The 22,836-nt window shown below is 41.4% G+C and overlaps 1 protein-coding gene across 1 annotated transcript; it reads left to right on the plus strand.

The window, feature by feature from the left end:
• Window positions 1-303: 303 nt before the first annotated feature.
• LOC109200422 (C-type lectin domain family 12 member B-like) lies at window positions 304-10,242 on the plus strand. The gene is made up of 5 exons (XM_019356001.2): window positions 304-528; window positions 854-970; window positions 1,544-1,645; window positions 1,933-2,072; window positions 10,103-10,242. Exons 1-5 carry the CDS (start codon window positions 366-368, stop codon window positions 10,211-10,213), a joined length of 633 nt encoding a protein of 210 aa, XP_019211546.1. The 5' UTR covers window positions 304-365; the 3' UTR covers window positions 10,214-10,242.
• Window positions 10,243-22,836: the final 12,594 nt, after the last annotated feature.

A 22,836-nucleotide genomic window follows, 5' to 3' on the forward strand; every position in this document is an offset into this window, starting at 1 on the left:
GACGTATGTGTGTGTGTGTTTTGTTTTTGTTTTTGTTAAACAAAGAAAAATACATTTATTCCTGTTTCATGCTAATGTTTTCACAAGTTTCTGAGTGGCTTTGCAAATATAAATACAATGAAATGTTCCATTTGTCTGTTCAGGGACACTGGAGGTTTTTGTGCAATCAAATGAAAGTGTTGGTCTGTGGTCCTTTGCATGATGTCACTTCCTCAGAGTTTCTTCCTGTTTGAAAGCAGAAAGAAGGCTGGACAAGAACATTACAGAATAGCACTTTAACAGTTCTGCAGTTCTAACCCTGGTAGATAAAGTACAGTTTAAACACTGTAAGTGCAGCTTCTGCTCAGCATCTCAGTCCTCTCAAGATGTCCTCAGATATTTATGCTGAACCAGATCTATCAAAGAAGGTGAGATACAGCAGAAAGGAGCAGGAGGACAGAGCAGAGTGGCAGCAGAGGGAGGTGGATACCTACGAGAGTGCAGATGACATCAGAGATAGTTATGATCATTTTCAGTCACAGGAAGGAGGTAAGTCAATTATATTAAAAAAATGTTCTTCGAGTTTCTTACAGTCAGCTTTTAATGCCAAATAATTGCAAGCCGTCAAACATCTGTGTCTCCATGTGCTGTATGAACCTTTGTAGTTTACATTTTTTCCAAAGTTGGTTTGTAGAGCTCTGTGAACAGGAAATTCATTCAGGCACTTTAGTCACAGTGCAGATGCAATTTTTCCTTGTTTTTTGGCTACCGACCCTTTTATGAAGCTAAGCTGATACAACCACAACCACAGGTCTATTAATCACAGAGTGACAGGAATTAAGCACAAACCAACATCCACACTGCTTTCTAACAGGACCACAGACTCAGAATCCTCCTTCAGTCCAGAAGGGCTCTTTCAGATGTGCTACACTGGCTCTAAGAGTGCTGTGCCTCCTGATGTTAGCTGGGATCATCATCCTGTCCATATGCTGTAAGATAAGATACAACCTCTGAACTTCTCCTGCAAATGAATGTATGACTGATACTGAATCCCAGCAGCCAACAAACATGCAGCTTCACAACCAGAACGTGTCCTTCTGCCACAGCAAATACAGGAAGTACCTGATCACATGGAAACACCTTTGATATGAGGAAGTGTTGAAGCCTCAGAGCAGCTTTTGACTGAATGTAAAAAGACATATTTTCAGTGAGAACAGGCACATGTCACATGAGTCAGAATCTATTCTTTCACAGCATATAGATCACATCTCTGACTACAGGTGTAAAAATGCTGTTTGATTCTTCACCTTCTTCCTCCACACTGAGAACAATTATTTTGAATCTTGTCAGTGGTTTTTGTTCACAGTTGATACGTATTTAGCTCATCAGATTTCCTGTAGTTCTAACAGCTCCACCCACAGGACATGTTAAAGAACAACGGCTGCACAAGTTTCTGACTCTTATTGATATATTTGACAATGCAGAGGAAGAAGATTATTTCTGTTCAATGTTTCACTCATTTTATTTTATTTTATTTTATTTTGGTTTCACTGAAATATTTCAGTTGGTTGGAGTAACAGTCAGTTACAGAGCAGTTATGATAAACTGAGTAAAAACCACAGTCAGCTACAGGAAGAAGTGAAGAAGCTGAAGGAGAAGATAGAAGGTAATAAAGTTTGAATAACTAATAGAAAACATCAGTGTTACACAGTGATAACCTGATTGTGTCTTTATTTTGAATCCTAAATGTTTGATGCTGTGTAACAGTTTTTCTGTATAAATGTAAGTTTCAGTTAATTATGAATAAGAGAGAAAACCTGAGTTTAAATGAAGGATTTACAGGGAAAATGACAGGAACCAAAGATTTTTGACTAAAGACTGAAATGAGAGATCTTATTAATGTGATACAACATGACACAAAGTCTGTCTTTAAAACATGTGTTTGACTTTAAGAGAAGTGTCCTGATCGATGGACGAGATTTGGAAGCAGCTGTTACTTTAAATCCACTGAGAGTAAAACTTGGTCTGAGAGCAGGAGAGACTGTCAGGATAAAGGAGCTGATCTGGTGATGATAAACAGCAAAGAGGAACAGGTGGGTGTGTTTGTTCATGTCTGTGTGATCTTTGATGGAACTGACAGTCATCTGTTACTTGTGTTTTTGACCTGCTTTCAGTCTGTGACCTGCTTCCTGTCTCCACTCTGATGGATTTCTTTGATTCTCCTTTTATGTTACAGACATTCACATTCAAATGTAAAGTTTTTACACATTTGACAAATTCAAAGCAAAAATTTAATGTTGGGTTTATTAAAGTGTCCCGCTGGAACACAAGACCAATAACTGCACGACAAAACAAGACAAGAAGGCGCTCTTCGTGTTTGTGGCTCACGAGGGAAGTCAGCCCAGGCCTTCACCTGTGCTTAGCCAACTTGGACTGATTCCTTTGCTACAGCCCTTTTTATTGTCAGCAAGTAATCATTCATGAATATACAATTACAAATACACGTGACAGTCTTAAGCAGGCATATCTGAACAACATCAGTGTCTATATTCTGTGTGTGTGTGTGTGTGTGTGTGTGTGTGTGTATGAGGTATGCAGAAAAGCAGAAGGAAGCGTCTCGCTAAATGATAAGAACAGGAACTTGCAATAGGTCATGTCTCAGACGAACATTTAGAGGTGTGAAGTCTTGCACTTTAAGAAACAACAGTCTGGTTTCTAAAGCTATTATGGAAATTATAACGTCGAGGCTGCTTCCTCTCATCTCATGGTACAGAAGTGCACACAGAATCTTATCAGACCTAATAAGGATATGATTCTTATCAGCATACAAATGATTATATATTTCTGAGGATAAATGAAAACATAAAAAATATCAATCCTAACATTTAAATCACATAAAAATTAGAATAATCTTCATAATCCAGATTTTTTTTCTGACTACCGTTTTTTCCGCACTATAAGAAAAGAATAGAATAGAATAGAATAGAATAGAATAGAATAGAATTCCACTTTATTGTCATTGCACATGTCACAGGTACAGGGCAACGAAATGCAGCTTGCATCCATCCAGAAGTGCTTTAGCCATGATATAGATATATTACAATATATATTAGCAATAATATAGATATGTAAGTATTTTACAGAAATGGGTCTATTATGGTATGTTATAATGTACACGGTATGAAGTATGTTATGAATATGCTATAACTATAACTATGTACAGGCTATGAACAGGATATAAATATGAAAAAAACTATACAGAATATGAAATAAAAAACTATACAGAATATGACAGGGTTATTAAACTAAAATTTGAGGAGGTCCAGTTGGAAAAAATCTCCTCAAGCAGAGGTCCGGGACATCATAATGTCTAACTTGTGTTGTGATTTTGATAGAGAAGCAGCCTCTTTTTTAAAATCAATATCTGAACGTATGAACAATAGTCTGTCAAATCAATGAAAATACAAGTTAAAAACATTTCAACAAAATTTATTGTTAACACTGAAACACACAGTAGGCCTACATTAGATATAGGGCTGCTGTTTAAAATGAATAACAGAAAATAAATAAAATGGCAAAATTGTGCATCTTAAAACAAAGTGCTTAATTTCAGAAAGAAAATAGCAGCAGCTTGAGTTTCCCTTTTTCTTTACCTTTTACAAATCGACTTAACAGTCTCAATACATTTTCAACAGATAACATCAAAACACTTAACAATTTTACAGTTTCTCTTTCTTTCCTCTTATATTCCACTTCCCCACTTTCTGTTGTTCGGTGAGAGAATTGAGCTTTAGTTTGCTCTACTAGGATTGTAAATCTGGGCTGGAATGGTGTCAGGGCCATTCTCATACACACGTGTAGGTGCTCATTGGTGAGCCTGGAACGATACTTAGTTTTTATTATGTTCATTGTGGAGAAAGCTGCCTCACAGATGTATGTGGAGCCAAACATGGTCAAGATGTACAGGGCTACTTTCCTCAGATTTGGGAAAGCTGTCTCAGAGACCATTTGGAGCCAGAAAGTGGCAGGTTCAGTTCTTCCAAACTGCTCTTTCAGGGCCACATCTGCTTGGAGATCAACCAGCTGCATTTGAAGAGGCCCAGCATTTGCCCACTTGAAGTGCTGTATGACTTCCTTTTAGAACCCTCTGACATCAGTGATGAGAAATGGGTTCTTTATGAACATGGTGAGCTGCTGTCCAAAGCTGAAGCTATCAAAACGTTTGCTGAAGTTTTCAATCAGCTTATCAACAAAGTCAACAAAAGAGGACACATCTCTCTGTCCCTGAACCTGTTCCTTCACTGTTGGGAAGTGTGCATAGTCTCCTTGCAGGTCTTCTTTGAACACTTCAAGTTTCCTCTGAAAGGAGTGGACAGCTGTCATCAGTTCACAAATTGAATTGTCCTTGTCCTGCAGCTTCAAATTCAGTTCATTCAGGTGTGAAGTGATATCAACCAAAAAGGCCACAATATCCATGTTTTTCCCATCATTTAAAAATAGAGAAAAGTTTGTTGCTTTCTGATTTTCCAGCTCTTCCAAGAAAGCTGCTACTTCACTTCTGATGGACCAAAATCGCTCCAATGCCCTGCCTTTGCTAAGCCATCTCACATTGTTGTGAAGCAGAAGATCATCAGCATGTGCATCAACTTCTCTGAGGAATTCCCTGAGCACGCGATGCTGACAAGAAGAAGATGCCCTGAGAAAATTTATCATTTTCATCATTGTTTTCATCACCTCAGCATACTCATCTGACAGGGTGGAGCATAAGACAGACTGATGAATAATGCAATGGTAAGAGATTAGCTCAGGATTGTCCTCTTTCATTCTTGCTACAGCTCCTTTCTCTCTCCCCATCACAGCAGGGGCTCCATGTGTGGTAATTGAAACCACTTGGTTTGGCTCTATTCCTCGCTTTGTTAACATTTCCTTAATGGCCAGGTAGATATCCTCTCCTCTTGTAGTGCTGTGAAGGGAAGTTACACCTAGCAGGTCTTCACAGAACTCTTTCTTATCATTGTTGAAGAGCCTTACATAAACTAACAGCTGAGCATTGTCAGACACATCAGTGGACTCATCTACAGCCAAGCCTACACATGGTGTCTTATGAATAGCTTCTTCCAGCTGGGATAGCACATCCTGAGCTAATATTTCACTTCTCTTTGTGGCTGTTGATGCTGACATAGGTATTTGCTTTATTTTGTCACAAAGCTCTTCTTTTTGTTTACCCTCAAGTAATGTTTCTGCTACTGCACTCATGCACTCTTTGACAACACCTGCATCTGCAAAGGGCTTTTTGTGTTGACCTAAAATCCAAGCAACTCTTAGGGAACATTCATGAGCACGTTGTTGGGCGGTGAAAGAACTGGTTAAGATCCTTGTGGATTGATCATATTGGGCTCTGAGACTGCTAATTTTCTGGGACCTGAGTTCAGACTTGGGTGGGTATGATTGTTCAAAGGCTTTGTGCTTTGTCTCATAGTGGCGTTTGACATTGCCACTTTTAATCAGTGCCACGGTTTCTGAACATATAAGACACACTGGTTTGCTGCTTGCGGCCGGAAGAATGAACATATATGCGTCGGTCCATTCAGCCTTGAAAGTTCTATTTTCAGGATACAACAGGATAGAACAGAAGAGGGAGGGAGAGAGAGAGGCAGTCGCTCCATATATCGGTTGTTAAGCTTAATGTGGGTACACTTTACAAACATTCAGAAATGAACTTACACACTTGCTTTACTTCTCTCTGGGATAACTTCCTCGGAGATGAAATGCTGGTTTGGTAGCGAGGCTACAAATACACACAGCCGCTCTATCACGTGACGCACACTGCTCCGACGTGCTACGGTTATGAGCCGAGTTACGCCGTGTCGCAAGTTTTGTGAGGTGTTTTTTTGATATTTAATGGATCGGATTACATTTTTTATTTCTCGCCGATATCCGATCCAGTAATTTAGGTCAGTATCGGACCGATACCGATACGTAATATCGGATCGGTCCATCTCTAATATAAAGTGCTAGTGGTTGTGAGTGGTGGTTCAGTCCATGTTATTATTGTGTGTATGAGGGTACAGTTGTCCATTGTGTGTGTGTGTGTGTGTGTAGGTGGTTGTGGGTGTGTGTATGTTCAGTCCATGAGTTTAACGTGGGTCAGATGTCAGGAGGCAGAGTTCAGGAGTCTGACAGCTGTGGGGAAGAAGCTGTTCCGGTACCTGGTGGTCTTAGTCCGGAGGCTCCTGTAGCGCCTCACAGAGGGCAGGAGGGTGAAGAGTCCATGTGATGGGTGACTGGGGTCTTTGATGATTTTCCCAGCCCTTTTCAGACACCGCTTCCTGTAGATGTCCTTTATGGCAGGAAGTGGTGCTCCGGCAATGCGCTGGGCAGTTTTCACGACCCTCTGCAACGCCTTCTGGTCCGAGGCAGAGCAGTTCCCGTACCAGACTGTTATACAGTTGGTCAGGATGCTCTCGATGGTGCAGCGATAGAAGTTCACCAGGATGTCTGAGGACAGGTGGTTCTTCCTCAGAGTCCTCAAGAAGAAGAGGCGCTGGTGAGCCTTCTTGACCAGCTTGGAGCAGTTGGTCGTCCAGATGAGATCCTCGGAGATGTGGACTCCCAGGAACTTGAAGCTGCTCACACGCTCCACAGCCGTCCCTTTAATGTGGATGGGTGGATGTGGGTCAGCATTCCTCCTGTAGTCCACGATGAGCTCCTTAGTCTTCTCGGTGTTAAGCAGCAGGTTGTTTGTGTCGCACCACTCAGCCAGACGATCCACCTCCTCCCTGTAGGCGGCCTCATCGTTGTCACTGATGAGGCCAATCACCGTGGTGTCATCTGCAAACTTAATGATGGTGTTGGAACCATCAGCAGGTCTGCAGTCGTGGGTGAAGAGGGAGTAGAGGAAAGGGCTCATCACACAGCCTTGTGGTACACCGGTGTTCATTGTGATTGTGATTGAGCAGCGGTTATCCAGCCGGACATGTTGGGGGCGGTTGGTCAGGAAGTCCAGTAACCATTTGCAGATGAGGGAACTGAATCCCAGGTCTGTCAGTTTCCTGATGAGTTGTGAGGGGTGGATTGTGTTGAATGCTGAACTGAAGTCTATAAACAGCATTCTGGCGTAGGTGTTGTTGTTGTCCAGGTGTGAGAGGACAGAGTGCAGTGCGATGGAGACTGCATCCTCTGTGCTCCTGTTCTGGCGGTATGCGAATTGGTGGGGGTCCAGGGTGGGGGGAGAGAGGATTTGAAGTGTGCTAAGACCAGCTGCTCTAAGCACTTAGTGATGATGGGGGTGAGTGCTACTGGGCGGTAGTCATTGAGGCTAGATGGGTTGGAGTTTTTGGGTATCGAGACGATGGAGGTGGATTTGAAGCAGGCCGGTACCACAGCGTGGGCCAAGGACAGATTGAATATGTCTGTGAGCACTCCTGCAAGCTCCCCAGAACATGCTCTGAGAACACGCCCGGGGATGCCATCAGGACCTTCAGCCTTGTGGACATTGATCCTGCTCAGCACCGCTCCTATATTGGTGGGGGAGAGAGTCAGAGGTTGGTGGTCTGGCGTCATGTCTGTTTTGGTTGTGGTTGTGGGGTTCCCTCACTCAAAACGAGCATAAAAGTTGTTGAGCTCGTTGAGGAAGGAGACATCAGAGGATGTGGGGGAGGGTTTGGTGGTCCTGTAGTCTGTAATGGTCTGGAGTCCTTGCCACATGCGTCGGGGGTTGGAGTTGGAGAAGTGTTCTTCTACCTTCTTTTTGTAATGGTGTTTGGCTTTTTTGATGCCCTTCTTTAGATTAGCCCTGGCTGTACTGTAGGCGTGTGCATCTCCTGACCTAAAGGCAGTGTTGCGGGCCTTCAGGAGGAGACGAACATCCCGGTTCATCCAAGGCTTCTGGTTGGGGTACATGGTGATCCGTTTCTGGGTGGTGACACTGTCTGTGGTTTTGGAGATGTAATCCAGTACAGATGAGGCATACTGGTCCAGGTCTGTGTGGGTGAACATAATCCAGTCTGTGTTTTTAAATCTGTCCTGGAGCACTGCGTCTGTCCCCTCTGGCCACACTTTAATTGTCCTCACAGCAGGTTTCACACGTTGGATGAGTGGTGAATACCTAGATGTGAGGAACAGGGAGAGATGGTCCGATTGTCCAATGTGGGGGAGGGGTGTTGCTTTGTAGGCTCCAGCCAAGTTGGAATAAACATGGTCTAAAGTCTTGTCTCCTCTGGTGTGGCAGGAGACATGTTGGTGGAATCTGGGGAGGACAGTCTTTAAGTTGGTGTGGTTGAAGTCGCCAGCAACAATAAAAGCAGCCTCGGGGTGTTTATTCTGGTGTTTGTTAATGGCTGCAGAAAGTTCTTTCATGGCCAACCTAGCATTAGCGTCAGGGGGGATATAAACTGCAGTGAGTATGATCGAAGTGAGTTCTCTGGGGAGATAATAAGGTCTGCATTTGACCATTAAAAACTCCGCATTAGGTGAGCAGTGACTTTCAGTAGTAGTGGAGTTCATGCACCAAGCATTGTTAATATAAATGCACAAACCTCCACCTCTGGTCTTGCCGGAGTCATCTGCTAGCCTGTCGGCTCGGTGTGTGTGGCGTCCTGCTAACTCGATAGCATTGTCCGGGCAGCTGTTGTTCAACCATGTTTCGGTGAAAAACATGACATTTGAGTCCATAATCCGTCTGTTGTTAGCGATGGAGAGCCGTATCTCATCCATTTTGTTTGCCAGAGAACGGACATTGGCGAGGAAAATACTGGGTAAAGGCAACCAGTGTGGTGTTAGCTTTAGCTTAGCCCGTAGCCCTCCGCGCCTACCTCACTTTTGTTTACGTTCTTTACGCGGCGTCTGCATGCACTTCCGCCCGGCCGGGGAGAGTGGGCAGCCTCCGGTGTTCTGGAGATCTCTGAGATGAGTCGGAGATCGGCGATAAAACTGTTGGAGTTATGAGTCCAGATGTCCAGAAGCTCTTGTCTGCTGTAGGTCAGCAACGCACAGCAATTCTGGATGAATAATCTGGTTAAAAGTAGATACAAAACCGCTAAATAGCAGATTCTGGAGAGACACTGAGCCTCGCGTTGTTCACGCGCCGCCATCTTGGTCTAAGGCGCACTTAAAATCCTTTCATTTTCTCAAAAATCAACAGTGCGCCTTATGTATTCATTCTGGTTGTGCTTACTGACCTCGAACCGATTTTATGTGGTACACGGCACTCAAAAATCTGTCAAGAAATGTTTTAGTATGACTTTGGTAAGCTACGAAGCCGCAACGCTTGATGGATTGTGAAAGCATTACGGCTACTGTAGTCAGGAGCATCGCGGAGTAATCTGGGTCTGCGGCATCACTGAGAGTTACAAATGGTCTAAATTGTTTCATCTTTAATAAAATGATCAGCGTTGCTGCTTTACCAGGTGTAACAATTAAGTTTAACATCCAGGCATCCATGAAAACAGAATTTATGATATTTAACGGAGTTAGAAGTTAGCAGGAAGTATATAAGTATATAATGATGTGCTACGTGATTGCTAGCAACACAGCTATGTTAGCATAACAAACACAGTGAAGCTGGAGGATGAATGCTAACTTTTTTCCACAAAAGTTAACGTGAGGGTCTGATGGTGAGGGACAAATGCAATCGCATGGCAGTATGTTGTAAACGGACCAAACTTCAGTCAGGAGAACAATTGAGATAATCCATCGGCAATACGAGGTTAGTCATTAATATACTGCAACAACATGGGAATAGAGCAGCTACCAGAGAATTCAACATTAATGAATTAATGGTACGGAAGTGGAGGAAGCAAGAAGAATGAATTGAGTAAAGTTTGACTTATCTGACTGTTTGTTTTTGCCTTATAATCCAGTGCACCTTATGGCCCCCAAAAATACGGTAAATCCAACTGAATCAAATGATTTGTTAACACTGATTCCACTGTAACACTGACTGAGCTACAGGAGGAGCTGATATTTATTGATTCCTTGGGTCTTTCTGATTTCTGCACAATGGAAGAACTGAAAAGTTTCATCACATTTAGTTCTTTCTTCAGACAGATTCACAAGATGATGTTACTACAACAGAAGTGCTGAATTATGACTGGAGACAATATTTGTGTCTCTTCTCAAACAGGAATTTGTCAATGAATTCGGAGGATTCTTCTGGATCGGTCTGACAGCCAAACAGACATCAGGACGATATAAATGGGAATGGGTGGACGGATCAGCGCTGACAGAAACGTGAGACATTAGTTTGTTTCTATTCCAGAGTTATTATTTAGAAGTGAAACATTGTTTTGGAAGATAGATCAGCAATACATGAGCTGAGCTATTTTCCAACAGCCCCACAAACTGAATGTAAAGAAAAGCAGAAATCCTTCTTTGAATGAACAGCTGTGCTTGAACTCTCTTCATTTGCAGTCTGTGATGACGTTCAGTTACAACAAGTCAGTTTGAAGAAATCAGGATTGAGCTGACAAAACCGTTTCAAACAGCAGAAAGTCAGCTCTGACTTCTTTTTATTCTCCATTTTTACAGCAGGAAGATTTCATATTCACCAAAGCTTGAAAGCTGTTTTAGTGTGCATGATGATTCTCAGAGAAAAGTCTAAAGGAGGGAAAGTGGGCGAGAAACCTGGGAAAGAAATACAGCAAATATTTATACTCATATTTATATGAATGTGACAATAGTTATGAGTTTAGTCCAGTTTAATGTCAGATTTTATCTCTCTGACAGGTTCTGGGCAAAGGGACATGAGATTCCCAGTTATGGTTACTATGGAGCCTGCTGTGACAGTGATGGGAAATGGACAGGGTCATTTGGATATAATTTTGGTGATCGTGTTTCAAAGACCTTCATCTGTGAGAAATGAGTTTGGTGCTTTGATGTAAATGTTTGAATAATCCAACCAAAGACACCTCACTATGAAATGTCCTGCATGAGCCTCAGACTCAGCTCACAGTTGTTACTTGTTCATTCTGCATCATATATTGATTACATATATTGTCCCTCTGTGCTCTGTGCTGTACAGTAAGGTTGGAAGTCATCCACACAAAACCTTGAAGTACTTCATTACTCTGTAGTTCCAGCAAATTGTTCTAATACAAGTCAAAGTGCAGCTTGTCTTTACTTTGGTTTACTTGGTTTCTTCATCAGTCTGTTGGTCCTAAAACTTCAGTAAATGTCTTCTTGAGTTTCTCTCAAACAGCTGAAAGTAGCTGCTTCTTATTATTAGCTACAAATGGGGAATTTTGACAGGAGATTGAAATGAAGAAGAAAAGCAGATTTAACAATTTTCAAATGTGCGAATCATTTATCAATACTCATTTATGCTGCAATTGTAAAGTAAGGATAGAGAAGTTGGGGCTAAATGGTATGTTGAATAAAATGTTGACTCCAGAAAAGAGAGTTTATGTAGCTGAATGTAACCACGTTCTTTCTCTCAATGTATTTTAGTTGTCCAACTTTACCCTGACATTGTCAGAGCTAAATTTTCTTCTTCATTCTGATGGATGACTTCAATATACGGATCAATTTTTGTACTCTGAATTTTAATGTTTTTCCTTTTGCTGTCTAGATTATTGTATACTAGCAATTCACAAATGTCTAATTTCTAAAGCAAGAAGAAAATGTTTAAGAATTGTGGCTGCAGTGTTCTTCTTTCAAGTTATGCCTGTTTGGCAGGTAATTTAGGCAAGTGAGGAGCCAAATGCAGGACTTGTGGATGCATGATGTAGGAACTTGAAACTGCTAATTACTGAAAACTTGCAACAATATAATAAAATATAAACCAGGAACACAAACAGTTATGAGGAAAATGTAACAAAGAACAGAGAGAGGCTCAGAGATTACATACATGGATAATGAATAATATCTAACTAAGGGTCAAAGTATAAGTCTTGAATACAAATACAATCACAAATCCAAAAGAATACATCATGAATACACACAAGTCAAAAGTGACCATGACAAATACTTTCAGATTAAGTAAAAGGACTAAATGTTACAATCACTGATAATGCATTGCTTTAAATGGAGAAAGCAGATTTGGCCTGTAGCACAGATGTGGTCGGGGTCCACCCCCTCCCCGTTGGAGTCTGTTAGCGACATCTCAAGCCTCACTTTTTGCACATTTAAACTCCTCAACCAGGCTAGGGATAGGCAATGACAATATCCCGTCGCTGTAGAGTCCGCTGCTGCTGTTGGCATTTGGGAGGTCAGAGCCACTTCTTAACGTAGGAGCACACTAGCTTCTCTAGTCAATTGGCATGATTGAGTGAGACCTCGTACATTGTCAACGGCCACTAGTGATGTAGTAGTGATGTGTCGGTCGCAAACAAAATGGCTCTTAGAGCCGGATCTTTGACGTGAACGATACGAGCCGGCTCCTTATCGCAAGCCGTGTTTTTTTTTTCTTTCTTTCTCTCACTCTTGCACTTTCTTTTCCACTTCACTCTGCATGTGAGCCTTGTGCTTTACGCTGGGATGATGGGGGAGGGGCGGTAGTTACACTCAAGTAGCACAGGGACAGAGCGGGAGGGAGAGAAAGAGAGCCAGGGACAACAACGTCACATTAGAAAGGTATAGTAATCATCCACAACTATTTTCAGTTGCAGATGATAAAGGATTCAGAAAGTTTATTCATGCAGGCCCATATGACAGAGAATATACATCTTCTTTTGTTTTCATATTTTAATTTATATTTAATTGTGTTGTGGTTTGCTGTGTTTTGTGTCTCCTCCAGTCTTGGAGGAGCCTGGGATCTTGCCCAAATATCCTTGGGCAAGACACTAACCCCATGTTTGCCTACAGGTGGTGGTCAGAGGGCCCGGTGGCACCAGTGTCTGGCAGTCTCACCTCTGGCAGCTGTGGCTACAATGTAGCTTGCCATCACCAGTGTGTGTGAATGGGTGGATGACTGATTGTAGTGTAAAGCGCTTTGGGGTCTTTAGGGACTAAGTAACCCTGCAATGGGTATACCGTTCCCATAGAAAGAATTGCAGTCAACCTGATGTGCATTATTGATGTCATAATAGCCTGTGTCATCTGATTCACAGCACACCACTAATCTGAATTAGACTCTGCCAACAGGAATCAATCTTATTAACGTGATGACATCTCTCTGGGGAGTTAGCTCACACTAGGTTAAATTGTAGATTCACCAAAAGTGGAAGCAGTAATGTGAATAAGTGTTTTTCCTTAATAGAACTTAACAAAACACTTCTAACTACACCCGCTGACTGCACAATTCCTGCTGTCTGTGATGACTGAGTTTCAAATGCTAAATAGGAAATTAGTTGTTGTGTACCTCATGAAGAAGGAAGTGGTTTCTGTGATCAGCTCTTTGACGCATTCAAGCCACAAAGTCTCTGATCAGATGTGAGAGAGGAACATTAAAAGCATTAAACTTTATTAAGTATATTTGTTGCTCATAAGATCACAGTAGAGGCCAAAAAACAAGACAGGCTGAAAATAGTTTGGAACATGTGATATACATATCCTTTGCTCCACCTTAAAGTCGCAGATATGTGTAAGTGAACACCAGAATATCAGGGAAAAGAGAGCACTCACACTAAGAGTGACCATCAAATCTTCTTTGTCTCCATTTTATTTGCATTGTAACATTTCATAAAATTATGCAAATGAGGAAATGATGGTGTTCGGCACATTTTTGTACAAAAAGTCTGTTTTGTCACGAATGTAGTTTCAGATCAGATAACAGCAAAAGAGAATCATTTACAGCATTTTTAAACACTATTTAACAATTTTGCTTTATTTATTATTGATATCTATGACACTAATCATCATTTGACTCAGATATAAAAACAGCAGACGTGTCACATTTTTATGTTCTTTTTATCAATAAAACAACAGCAAGTCTGACATTTTCCGTGACCAGTCTGAAGTCTGCAAACATGCTCATGCTCCAGCACATCACAGACCATATCATCACATCTGTGAGACTGTGGTACACAAAGCTTTAAAGTCACCAAAAATAGCAAGTCCTTTTCAAATAAGAAATAAATAATTTATTACATTCTATAATCAATACAATATTTAAATGACAGAGAGTAAGTGAGTGTCTATAAATATATAGTAGTAGTGCATATGTTAGGCGGTGTGTGGTTGTGTTTGTGGTTAGCTGCTACTTCCTTCATGCTCATCTTTTGAAACAGCTGCGTGACAGAGGCAGAAGAAGATGGTTGAGGCTTTTAGTTCTCCCAAAATGTCCACAGGTACTCAAGCTGCAACGCCTGTGAGATATAGCAAAGGAGTCCGAGTGGATGGTGGAGGGAAAAGCCAAGTGGAGATTCAAGAACATGAAGACTGCTCCATCAGTCCTGGGTTACAGGAAACTGGTAAGCATTGAAAATTTTGTGGTGCAGCAATAAATGCTGACTTTCACATTCAACACCTAAAATAGCTTAATTAGCTTAGGATGCTTTTGATTTTTTCCATGTTAATATGATTATGAAGTCTTTTTTGAAACCTTATTCAGACATATCTGAATTTCAGGAGTGAGACCACACCTCCAAACAAGCTCCTTCTGGTTCTTATCTCTACATGATCCCCCAATTCTAGAGGCTGTTCCTTCTCGTTTTCGTGCGAACACAGTTTGTTCTCGTCCGTTCTCGTGCAAACACGTTTCGAGAAAATATCGAGTCCAAGTCGGCATCGGTATTGGATCGATACTAGCCTGGTGAGATCAAGTCTTTACTTTAAGTTCTGCTCTTGTTTCCAATGCTGTGCTTTCGGCAAAGATGAAACAGCCAAGTCGCCGGACTCGCCGCTCCTGTGTCAGCGCAGAGATGGGGGTTGCTAAGTTGTTTATATAGTAATTATATTTTCACCAGTTGTTTTTGTTGTTGAGAATTTTAATTGTAATTTTTTGCATTATAGTTTCTCAACAGTACTAGTTTTAATTTTTTTACTGGTTTGTGTACACTTAAAAAAAACAAAAAAACCAAAAAACTTAACGAAACCACCACGGCAGACCCGATGGCATTTTCATTCTTACGCGGTTGCCGTAATATTACATTCAATGGCTGCAGCTCTCCCGCTGCCAGCTGTACACATCACAATCAACAACAAAACAAGCAAAGTAAATGTTTTAAGCTGGCAAGGCGTGACTGTAGATGCTGTGCAGGTGAGTCCATTTCATCTGCAGTGGCATCGCAGAACACGCTCCGCCACATACCCCAATCTGATGAACCTACTCCCCCCTCCGCGAACAGGCGAGGGATTTGGCCCGGACCATTGGGACTCCAGGCCCAGACCAGCAACGGGGAAGTGTCCACTCTGGCGGCTGCTCGTGCATCCAGCAGCGCCGGTGACGAGGTGGTTCTGGGGGCGCCCACCCCTCCAGCGGCAGCCCAGTGCTGGTCAATGTGTCAAGCAGCGGCGGCGCAGCAGGCTTGGAAGTGAACCGGGGCTCACAGGCAGCTGGGCATGCTGCCAGCACGCAGGATCAAGCAGCGCAGGATCAAGGGAGACCGGACCAGTCAGCACACCACCCTCGGGCATGGCAGAACCACCGTGCATCTCGACCTCTATCTCCAACTTGGCAGGTCCCGCTGGCGCGCCAGCCTCCAGCTCACCCTCGAGCCAGTCCTTCCCATGCACTGTCCACCCAATAATGGTTGCTGTAACAGTACATTCAGCGGCTACAGCTCTCCTGCTGCCAACTGTGCACATCACCACCAAAAGCAACAACAACATAAGCAGAACATAGGTTTTATCCAGCCAAGCGTGATTGTAGATGCTGTGCAGGTGAGTCCATCTCACCTGCAGCGGTATCGCAGACCACACCCGGCACAATAATAAAGCATTTTCTATTTAATTACATACTTTGTCATAATTATGCCCGGGGTTTTTTACTATTGAATAATAAAAAGGCAAATAACACAAGGTCATGAAAATTAATTGGGATTTAGCAATTCAATGAGCATCAACCTTTTTCATTTAAAAGTATTGGTATCAGATTGACACCAAAATAAGCAGTAACGTACACCACCACCTCTCATCCGACACAGCTCTGTTTCATCGGTCTCCCTCCAGGCAATCCAAGAAACTCAAAATCAATGAACTTCATGACGGCCTTTCAGAATGACCGAATGCCGTCTTGGGGGACTTACTAGCAGTCTCTCACCAGCTGACAATCTGGTCTGCCATTAAGTCATTGATCTGCTGAATGCAGTTATGAAGTAACTTTGGCCGGCCGCCACCTCCGTGAAATTCAGCAAGCTCACCCATCAGCAAAGCTCACTTGCTTTGAAACAGGCCCACAGACCAGGTGAATTAGCTGAAAAGCCAGCAGACACCAGCACCAGACCCAGAAGCCACACTGTACCCATGCTTCTGTAAATTCTCCTGAATATCCTCCCATTAAGGATTCAGACTGGACCGTAGCCTGGTTATAACTGCTTCCATTTACCAGCATTCTAAAGTTCATAGTTTCTTAACCACACAAATGTAAATATCAATCCAAAGTCTTCTTATGTGCAAAAGCAAAAATTGCCGCTCCAACACCCAAAGCTACTGCGTACCTTGTAGCTCCACCCACCCATCAGCGCCAGGTAGCATGGGCAAACTCAGTACTGTGCAACTGCCTCCTAACAGCATTTATTTAATGCGTAGCTGGAAATCACTTGCTAATTCCATGCTCTGTTGCTCCTCCAGTGCTGTTTATCTCTCTTAGCCATGGGATGCTAGTTTTGATGTTTTCAATCCCTCCTTCTGCAAAGTGCAGTTCTCCTCTAATCAGTCTCTCAGTTCAACCAACCCTTCTGAAACTGCTCACCCTCTGTTCATTTCAGAAATCGACACAGTAGTTATCACTACCTTACCCAAAGTAACTTAACTAGTGTTAAGAAATAGATAGATATTTTTTAATGTGTATCTGCTCATTAGATTGTTTTATGAGAGGTCCAGACTTGACTAGGTCACAGGCTGACCAGAAACTGCATGTTTTTGCAGAATATGGGGAACAGACAGAGTGAGACTAAGTTTAGACAGGTTGCCCTGGCAACAGACCTGGCGTGCTACCCGCTTCGACAACTTACACGCCAGTCGGACCTCGCTGTGGTGAGTGGGAATTCTCCAGCCTGTAGTGTTGATTCTCTGTCTGGCACCTCGCTATGCCAGACAGCGACCAGCGGGATACTACTTTGGAGCGTGGTGTGCTGCGGTCCCTGGCGGTCATGCTTCGTGGGTTCCTGGGCTGACCTTGAGCTGCCGATCACTTGCCGTCCTGCATCCTGCACGACTGGTTCAGGCCAGTCTGGTGTCTGCAGACTGTTGAACCACCTTCTGGCGAGGCCTTCGCGTCTGGCGAAGCCCTGACTGGAGTGTTCTGCTTATGTGTACTTTGTCAATGGGTCATTGGCACCTTCACTCTCAGCGGTTCAGAGATAGTCTCTCACTAAGAGAACCAAGGTTACACAGTAACTGTACAATTGTGTTCACAGTTTTCTTGTTATAGTTACTCTCGTACTCCTGCTCAGAATCATGTCATGTGTTGTTTGTCATAGTTTCCACAGCTTTTCCCAGTTTAGGTTTTAGTTTTAGTTTTGCCCCTGTGCATTATTGCCTTGTTTTGTATCCATGATTTGTTGGCCAGATTAACTGCTCATTTTTGTTATTGTTTGTTCTATCTCCTTCTGTGTCTGCATTTTGGTCTGCACTGCAAACACACCAGCCATCCCAGCTGTGACACTTCAACCACCTTTTTGAGGCCATGGGCTATTTATCTCTACTGGACTGCCTACTAGTTATATTCCTATCCATTGGGTGGTGACGTCACTTGCCGTTCACTCTCTCTGCACATATCGTTATCCTGTTTTCCTTCTCTCACCCCAACCGGTCGTGCCAGATGGCTGACCCTACCTGAGCCTGGTGCTGCCGGAGGTTTCTTCCTGTTAAAAGGGAGTTTTTCCTTCCCACTGTCTCCAAAGTGCTTTCTCATAGGGGGTCATATGATTGTTGGTTTTTGTCTGTAGGTATTGTTGTAGTCTTGAGGTGGCTGCTATTGTGATTTGGTGCTGTATAAATAAATTGAATTGAAAATTGAATTATTACTGCAGAGGTCTTTGACCTTTGTGCCACACAGTTATTACTGCTTCTAGGGGATGCCTTCTTTGGGGATCTGCCAAGGCTTTCCCCAAACCGCAGCTTAATTCATGATTAAGCTATTTACCTATTTAAAACCCTGTTAAAAGTGCTGTCAAACCTAAAATAAGGATGTGGGCCCATCGAGTGAATTTTCTTTTTGTTTTTAAGTGTGTGTGATATGGAAGAACTTGGACGTGTTGCTCTGCTTACTGATTAAATTTTAAAGTCACTTTAGGCTGCTACTTTATTCACAAGGAGCTGCTGCAGCTGATTGCTGTTCATCTTTGATGTGTCTACTTGTAGGAATATTAACAGTATGGTGAGATAATAGATAAAATTATGAAAGTGTGCATTTTGTCTCTACAGGTCAACACACTCAAATGAACCGTTCATCTGCCAAAAGGAGCCATTTCAGAGTCATTGCAGCAGCTCTGGGAGCTTTTTTTGTCTTGATGTTGACTGTAATTGTCAGTCGCGGTGAGGCTTAACTCTTTTCTATAAAGACCGAAGTCCAACACTTGTGTTTTTGCATTACTCACCTTATATATTTGGAAGAATATTTTGGCATTTCATTAACAACTCATTGTTTTCCCCTGTTTTCACATTTAGTGCTTATTACTTCTCAAAATGTTCTGCTGATGGTAGAATGCTGAAATTTAAATGACAAAATGAAACATTTGAGCTGTAACACTGTGTTTTGCTCAAGATATTCAAACAACCTGATGATTACCATTTGCCAGTATAGACAATAACAGGGGCAGAAAAAAATATTCAAAACTTAGGATACATTTGTGTGAACGGACAAACACAAAATCAAATTTTGAAACTTCAAGAACTGTAATTTCAAGGTTGATGTTGATCTGCCTGTTATTTACTGTTTTCCCCAGGTATCACAGCAACCTTGCAGTCAGAGCAGACCAGTACTTTACATAGCCATCTTACAACAGAAACTAGAACCACGAAAGGTTTAAAACCTTATTTCCCTCCTTTTTTGAACAATCAGATGTTGAAGTATACATATAAACAGTTTTTTGAGGCTTTTTTAAAACTTGTTATTGTAACAGTCAGACGTGCAACTGTAGATTTAAATAGCTAGTATGACTTATTTGATGCATGAAAACCTCCTGAGTGTGTGGAAGATTCTACAATTTAGTCTCTGCATCCCATTTTAAAAATAATTTGGAATACAATTTAAGGATGCTGTTTTTGATGTCAACCTGTGTTTTCTTTTATTCTCAATGCATTTTAGTAAATGCCCAGCCACCGACAGACAACCCAAGTACAACTTCCATTCCATTTTCACAGGATGTAAACAACAGAGCAACACAAAAAACAAATGAGAAAGGTTAAGAAGCTCATATCTATCTATCTATCTATCTATCTATCTATCTATCTATCTATCTATCTATCTATAATTGTAATTTTCTGATGAAACATGAAAGAGGTGGTTATGCTTTGCATTCTATTTTGACAATCACTATATGTAATGCAAAAAGTAAAATTTCCATTCTTTTTTCAGCAATTGTAAAAACGATGACAACACAAAGTACGACAAAGAAAGGTTTGGAATCATTTTTTTTGTTTTGTTTTAAAAAATCAGTTTTAACAATCTACTGTTTAAAATGGATGTTTAATTTTTCGATGAAGACTGAAAGAAGTTTTACAGTTTCTACTTTCTACAAGATTTTGACCATCAATTTATGTAAATCAACAATATGTATTTGATTTTTACACGTGTTATCTTTGGTTTTCAATACATTTCAGTCAATGTCAATACACCTGAGAAGATGATGACGACACAAAGTGCATCTCAGAAAGTTTAACAGTCACTTTTAACAATGAAAATTTAAAATATAATTTGACTGAAAGAGGTTTTAAAGCGTATGCTTTGTGCAGTTTTGAAAATTAATTTATGTAATTTATGTATATTTACTTGATGTTAATGTGTGGTTTCTCTTGGTATCCAATGCATAAATGTTAAACACCAACAGACAACCAGTACATTTTCCTTTCTTTTTTCAGCAAAGATGAAGACAACACAAAGTACAACAGACAAAGGTTTGGAAACATTTATTTATTCATTTAGACAGTTTTAAAAATTAAAAAATGGACAGGTACAGAAATCAACAATGTTCTCGCAGTATAAATTATGACAAATCAGTAAAAAAAAAAAAACAAAGGGGGAGGGGGGCATAAAGAAAGATTTAAGGATAAATAGAAATGCACTCGGGAAGAAATCAGCAAGAAATACAAGTATACAGATATTCTTACAAATACTTGTAAGAAATACAAGTATAATGCAGCTACAGCCAAATTAAAAAATGGACAGGTACAGAAATCAACAATCTTCTCGCAGTGTGTGTGTCTGTGTGACAGAGAGAGAGAGAGAGAACAAGACAGTGTTAGAGAGTTTTGAGTGTATGTGTCATAAATTGTGTGGGGCAGGCAGGAGTGAAGCCCTAAAATTCCAAGAGGCAAAAGTCTTTACTGCCGAACAGGAAAACTGACTCTAACTAAACTGGAAATAAAAATAAACTAAACAGACAGACAGGCAGGCAAGCAGACAGAACACACAGTGTGCAATGAGGGAGAACGCGACTGTCACAATGCGGTCTCAGACTCAAACGCAGAGAACCACTGCAAAGATGGCATGCAGTGTTTTTTGAAACAACACAGAATAGTGCATAGCACAGTGAGACATTGAGATCCAAACACTAAATACATGAAGGGAACAGGGCAAAGAGACGAGATGGGGGAGAGCAAAACAAAACATGACACACACTGACGGGAGACTAAGTAAAACAGAAAGTTCACAGAGACACAGATTGACTAGGGCAGTGGTTCTCAGACTTTTAACATCATGGCAGGAAGAAATATTTTCATGCCCCATCTAAAGAAAACAATTATGATTGATTGAATGAAATGAAATCTTTATTTTGAACATGTTGAAAAAAATACAACGACACAAAAAGAGACAAATAAACAAAGCAAAACAAAAGGAAAACCACAACTACAAATAACTTCCATGTTCAAAAAGGAGCAGGAAGAAGCATAAGCTTATTTAATCCCACCCCTTTTCCAATATCAATGGACTACAGAAATACCTCCTTGCAATTACATTATATGTTATGTGTATTTTTTTACATTTATTTTTAAATTATATGTTAATGTACAATTAAGGATTGTACATTAATATTAAACTGTTGTTGGAACCATATTGAATTTCACCAGAGAAACACACACACACATACATATGGAGAGAGTATGCATAGTCTGTAAACGGCTACCAAACAGCCATCATAATTTGTCATACAATGCGAACAGGACAAATCAACAATTGACAATGACTAATTAATATTAAAATCTGTAATATAATGTATTGTTTGGAGTTTAGTCTGTTACTGTTACTATTTTTTTTACCATTTTTTCTTGGAGCAACTGTAACCCACATAATGTCCTTAGGGATTAATAAAGTATTCTGATTGTATGAGGATACATGACCTACACTTTTTGCGTATAGAATTTCGAAAAAACATCGGTGCAAATTATAAGTCTGTATCATAATGTCTGGTGTTTTCGTGTTTGTTGGGAGTTGGTGCCGCTCCAGCCAGCCAGAGAATCCCCCGCCGCCCCTCGCAAAACGGAGGGGTGCCCTTATGGTGTGTTCACACCGAACGCGATAGACACGAGCAGAGCATCAGGTTTAAAGTATGGAAAGTCAATGTAGAAGCACGATGACGTGTGATTGCGGGTCCCACGAAAATTCGGAAGCAGATTTGCGCTGCGTAAACGCATCAAACACGCGAAATGCGTGTCACAGCAGCGTGTCACAGCAGCGTGTCTGGCGCGTTTGACTCACGAATAAAACCCCATGCGTCAGTTTTTGTGTTGCATTTTGTGCATTCGCGCTTATCGCGTCTACCACTCGAGTTGGAAAAATCTGAACCCCATCGTCAAATCACGCCGCGACAACCAATCTCCTGATGGTGACATGGCTCTGACCTAGGTCAAAGGGGCAGATCCAGCCAAAGCCCTTCATACTTCTATATGGAGGAAAGGCTCATCAACGCTGCAGCAAACAACCCGGAGCTGTACGACACCAGCTGCTTTCTGTACCGAGACAGGAATATAAAGGACCGAGCTTGGAGGAAGATATGTGAAGAGATCGGGCAACCTGGTAAGTTCATTCATTTCTCTTTTGAAATTTTTCACAGACCCGAGGAAGCCGCACAAAAGCTAGCAAGCCACCGCTATTTTCCCACTGATGTACAAATACCGTTCTGCTTTTATGCATGTTGTCATATAGGAATATATTTTATTGTTTATTAATAAACAGCACACTGTGGTCCCGCTGTTCATCCATCACTGCTTCGCTTTTTCGCTGATTTTTTTTATTCACAGTACAGCATTGCATTCTGCAGCCTGATTGACAAATCGCCTCCGTGTTGTGTCTCCTGTGCTTGCCAAATTTATCATGTTTGGTTTTGATGACCATCACGTCCAATAGAAAAAACAGCATAAAAACACTAGTGATGTGCGATACCACTGATTTCCTTTCCGATCCGATACCAAGTAATATTCAGGGTGGTATCGCCGATACTGATCCGATACCAATACTTTGTACAAAAACTTATTTTATTTATTGTATCTCCAATTATAGCATCATAATGATTACAGGACATCAGATTACTTGTTCTTATCACGTAATAATGAAGGGTTCATCATATAGAAATAAAAAAAACTTAAGTTGTGCGCTAT

This window comes from Oreochromis niloticus, unplaced genomic scaffold (genome assembly GCF_001858045.2).
Source record: "Oreochromis niloticus isolate F11D_XX unplaced genomic scaffold, O_niloticus_UMD_NMBU tig00007887_pilon, whole genome shotgun sequence".
Taxonomy (NCBI): domain Eukaryota; kingdom Metazoa; phylum Chordata; class Actinopteri; order Cichliformes; family Cichlidae; genus Oreochromis; species Oreochromis niloticus.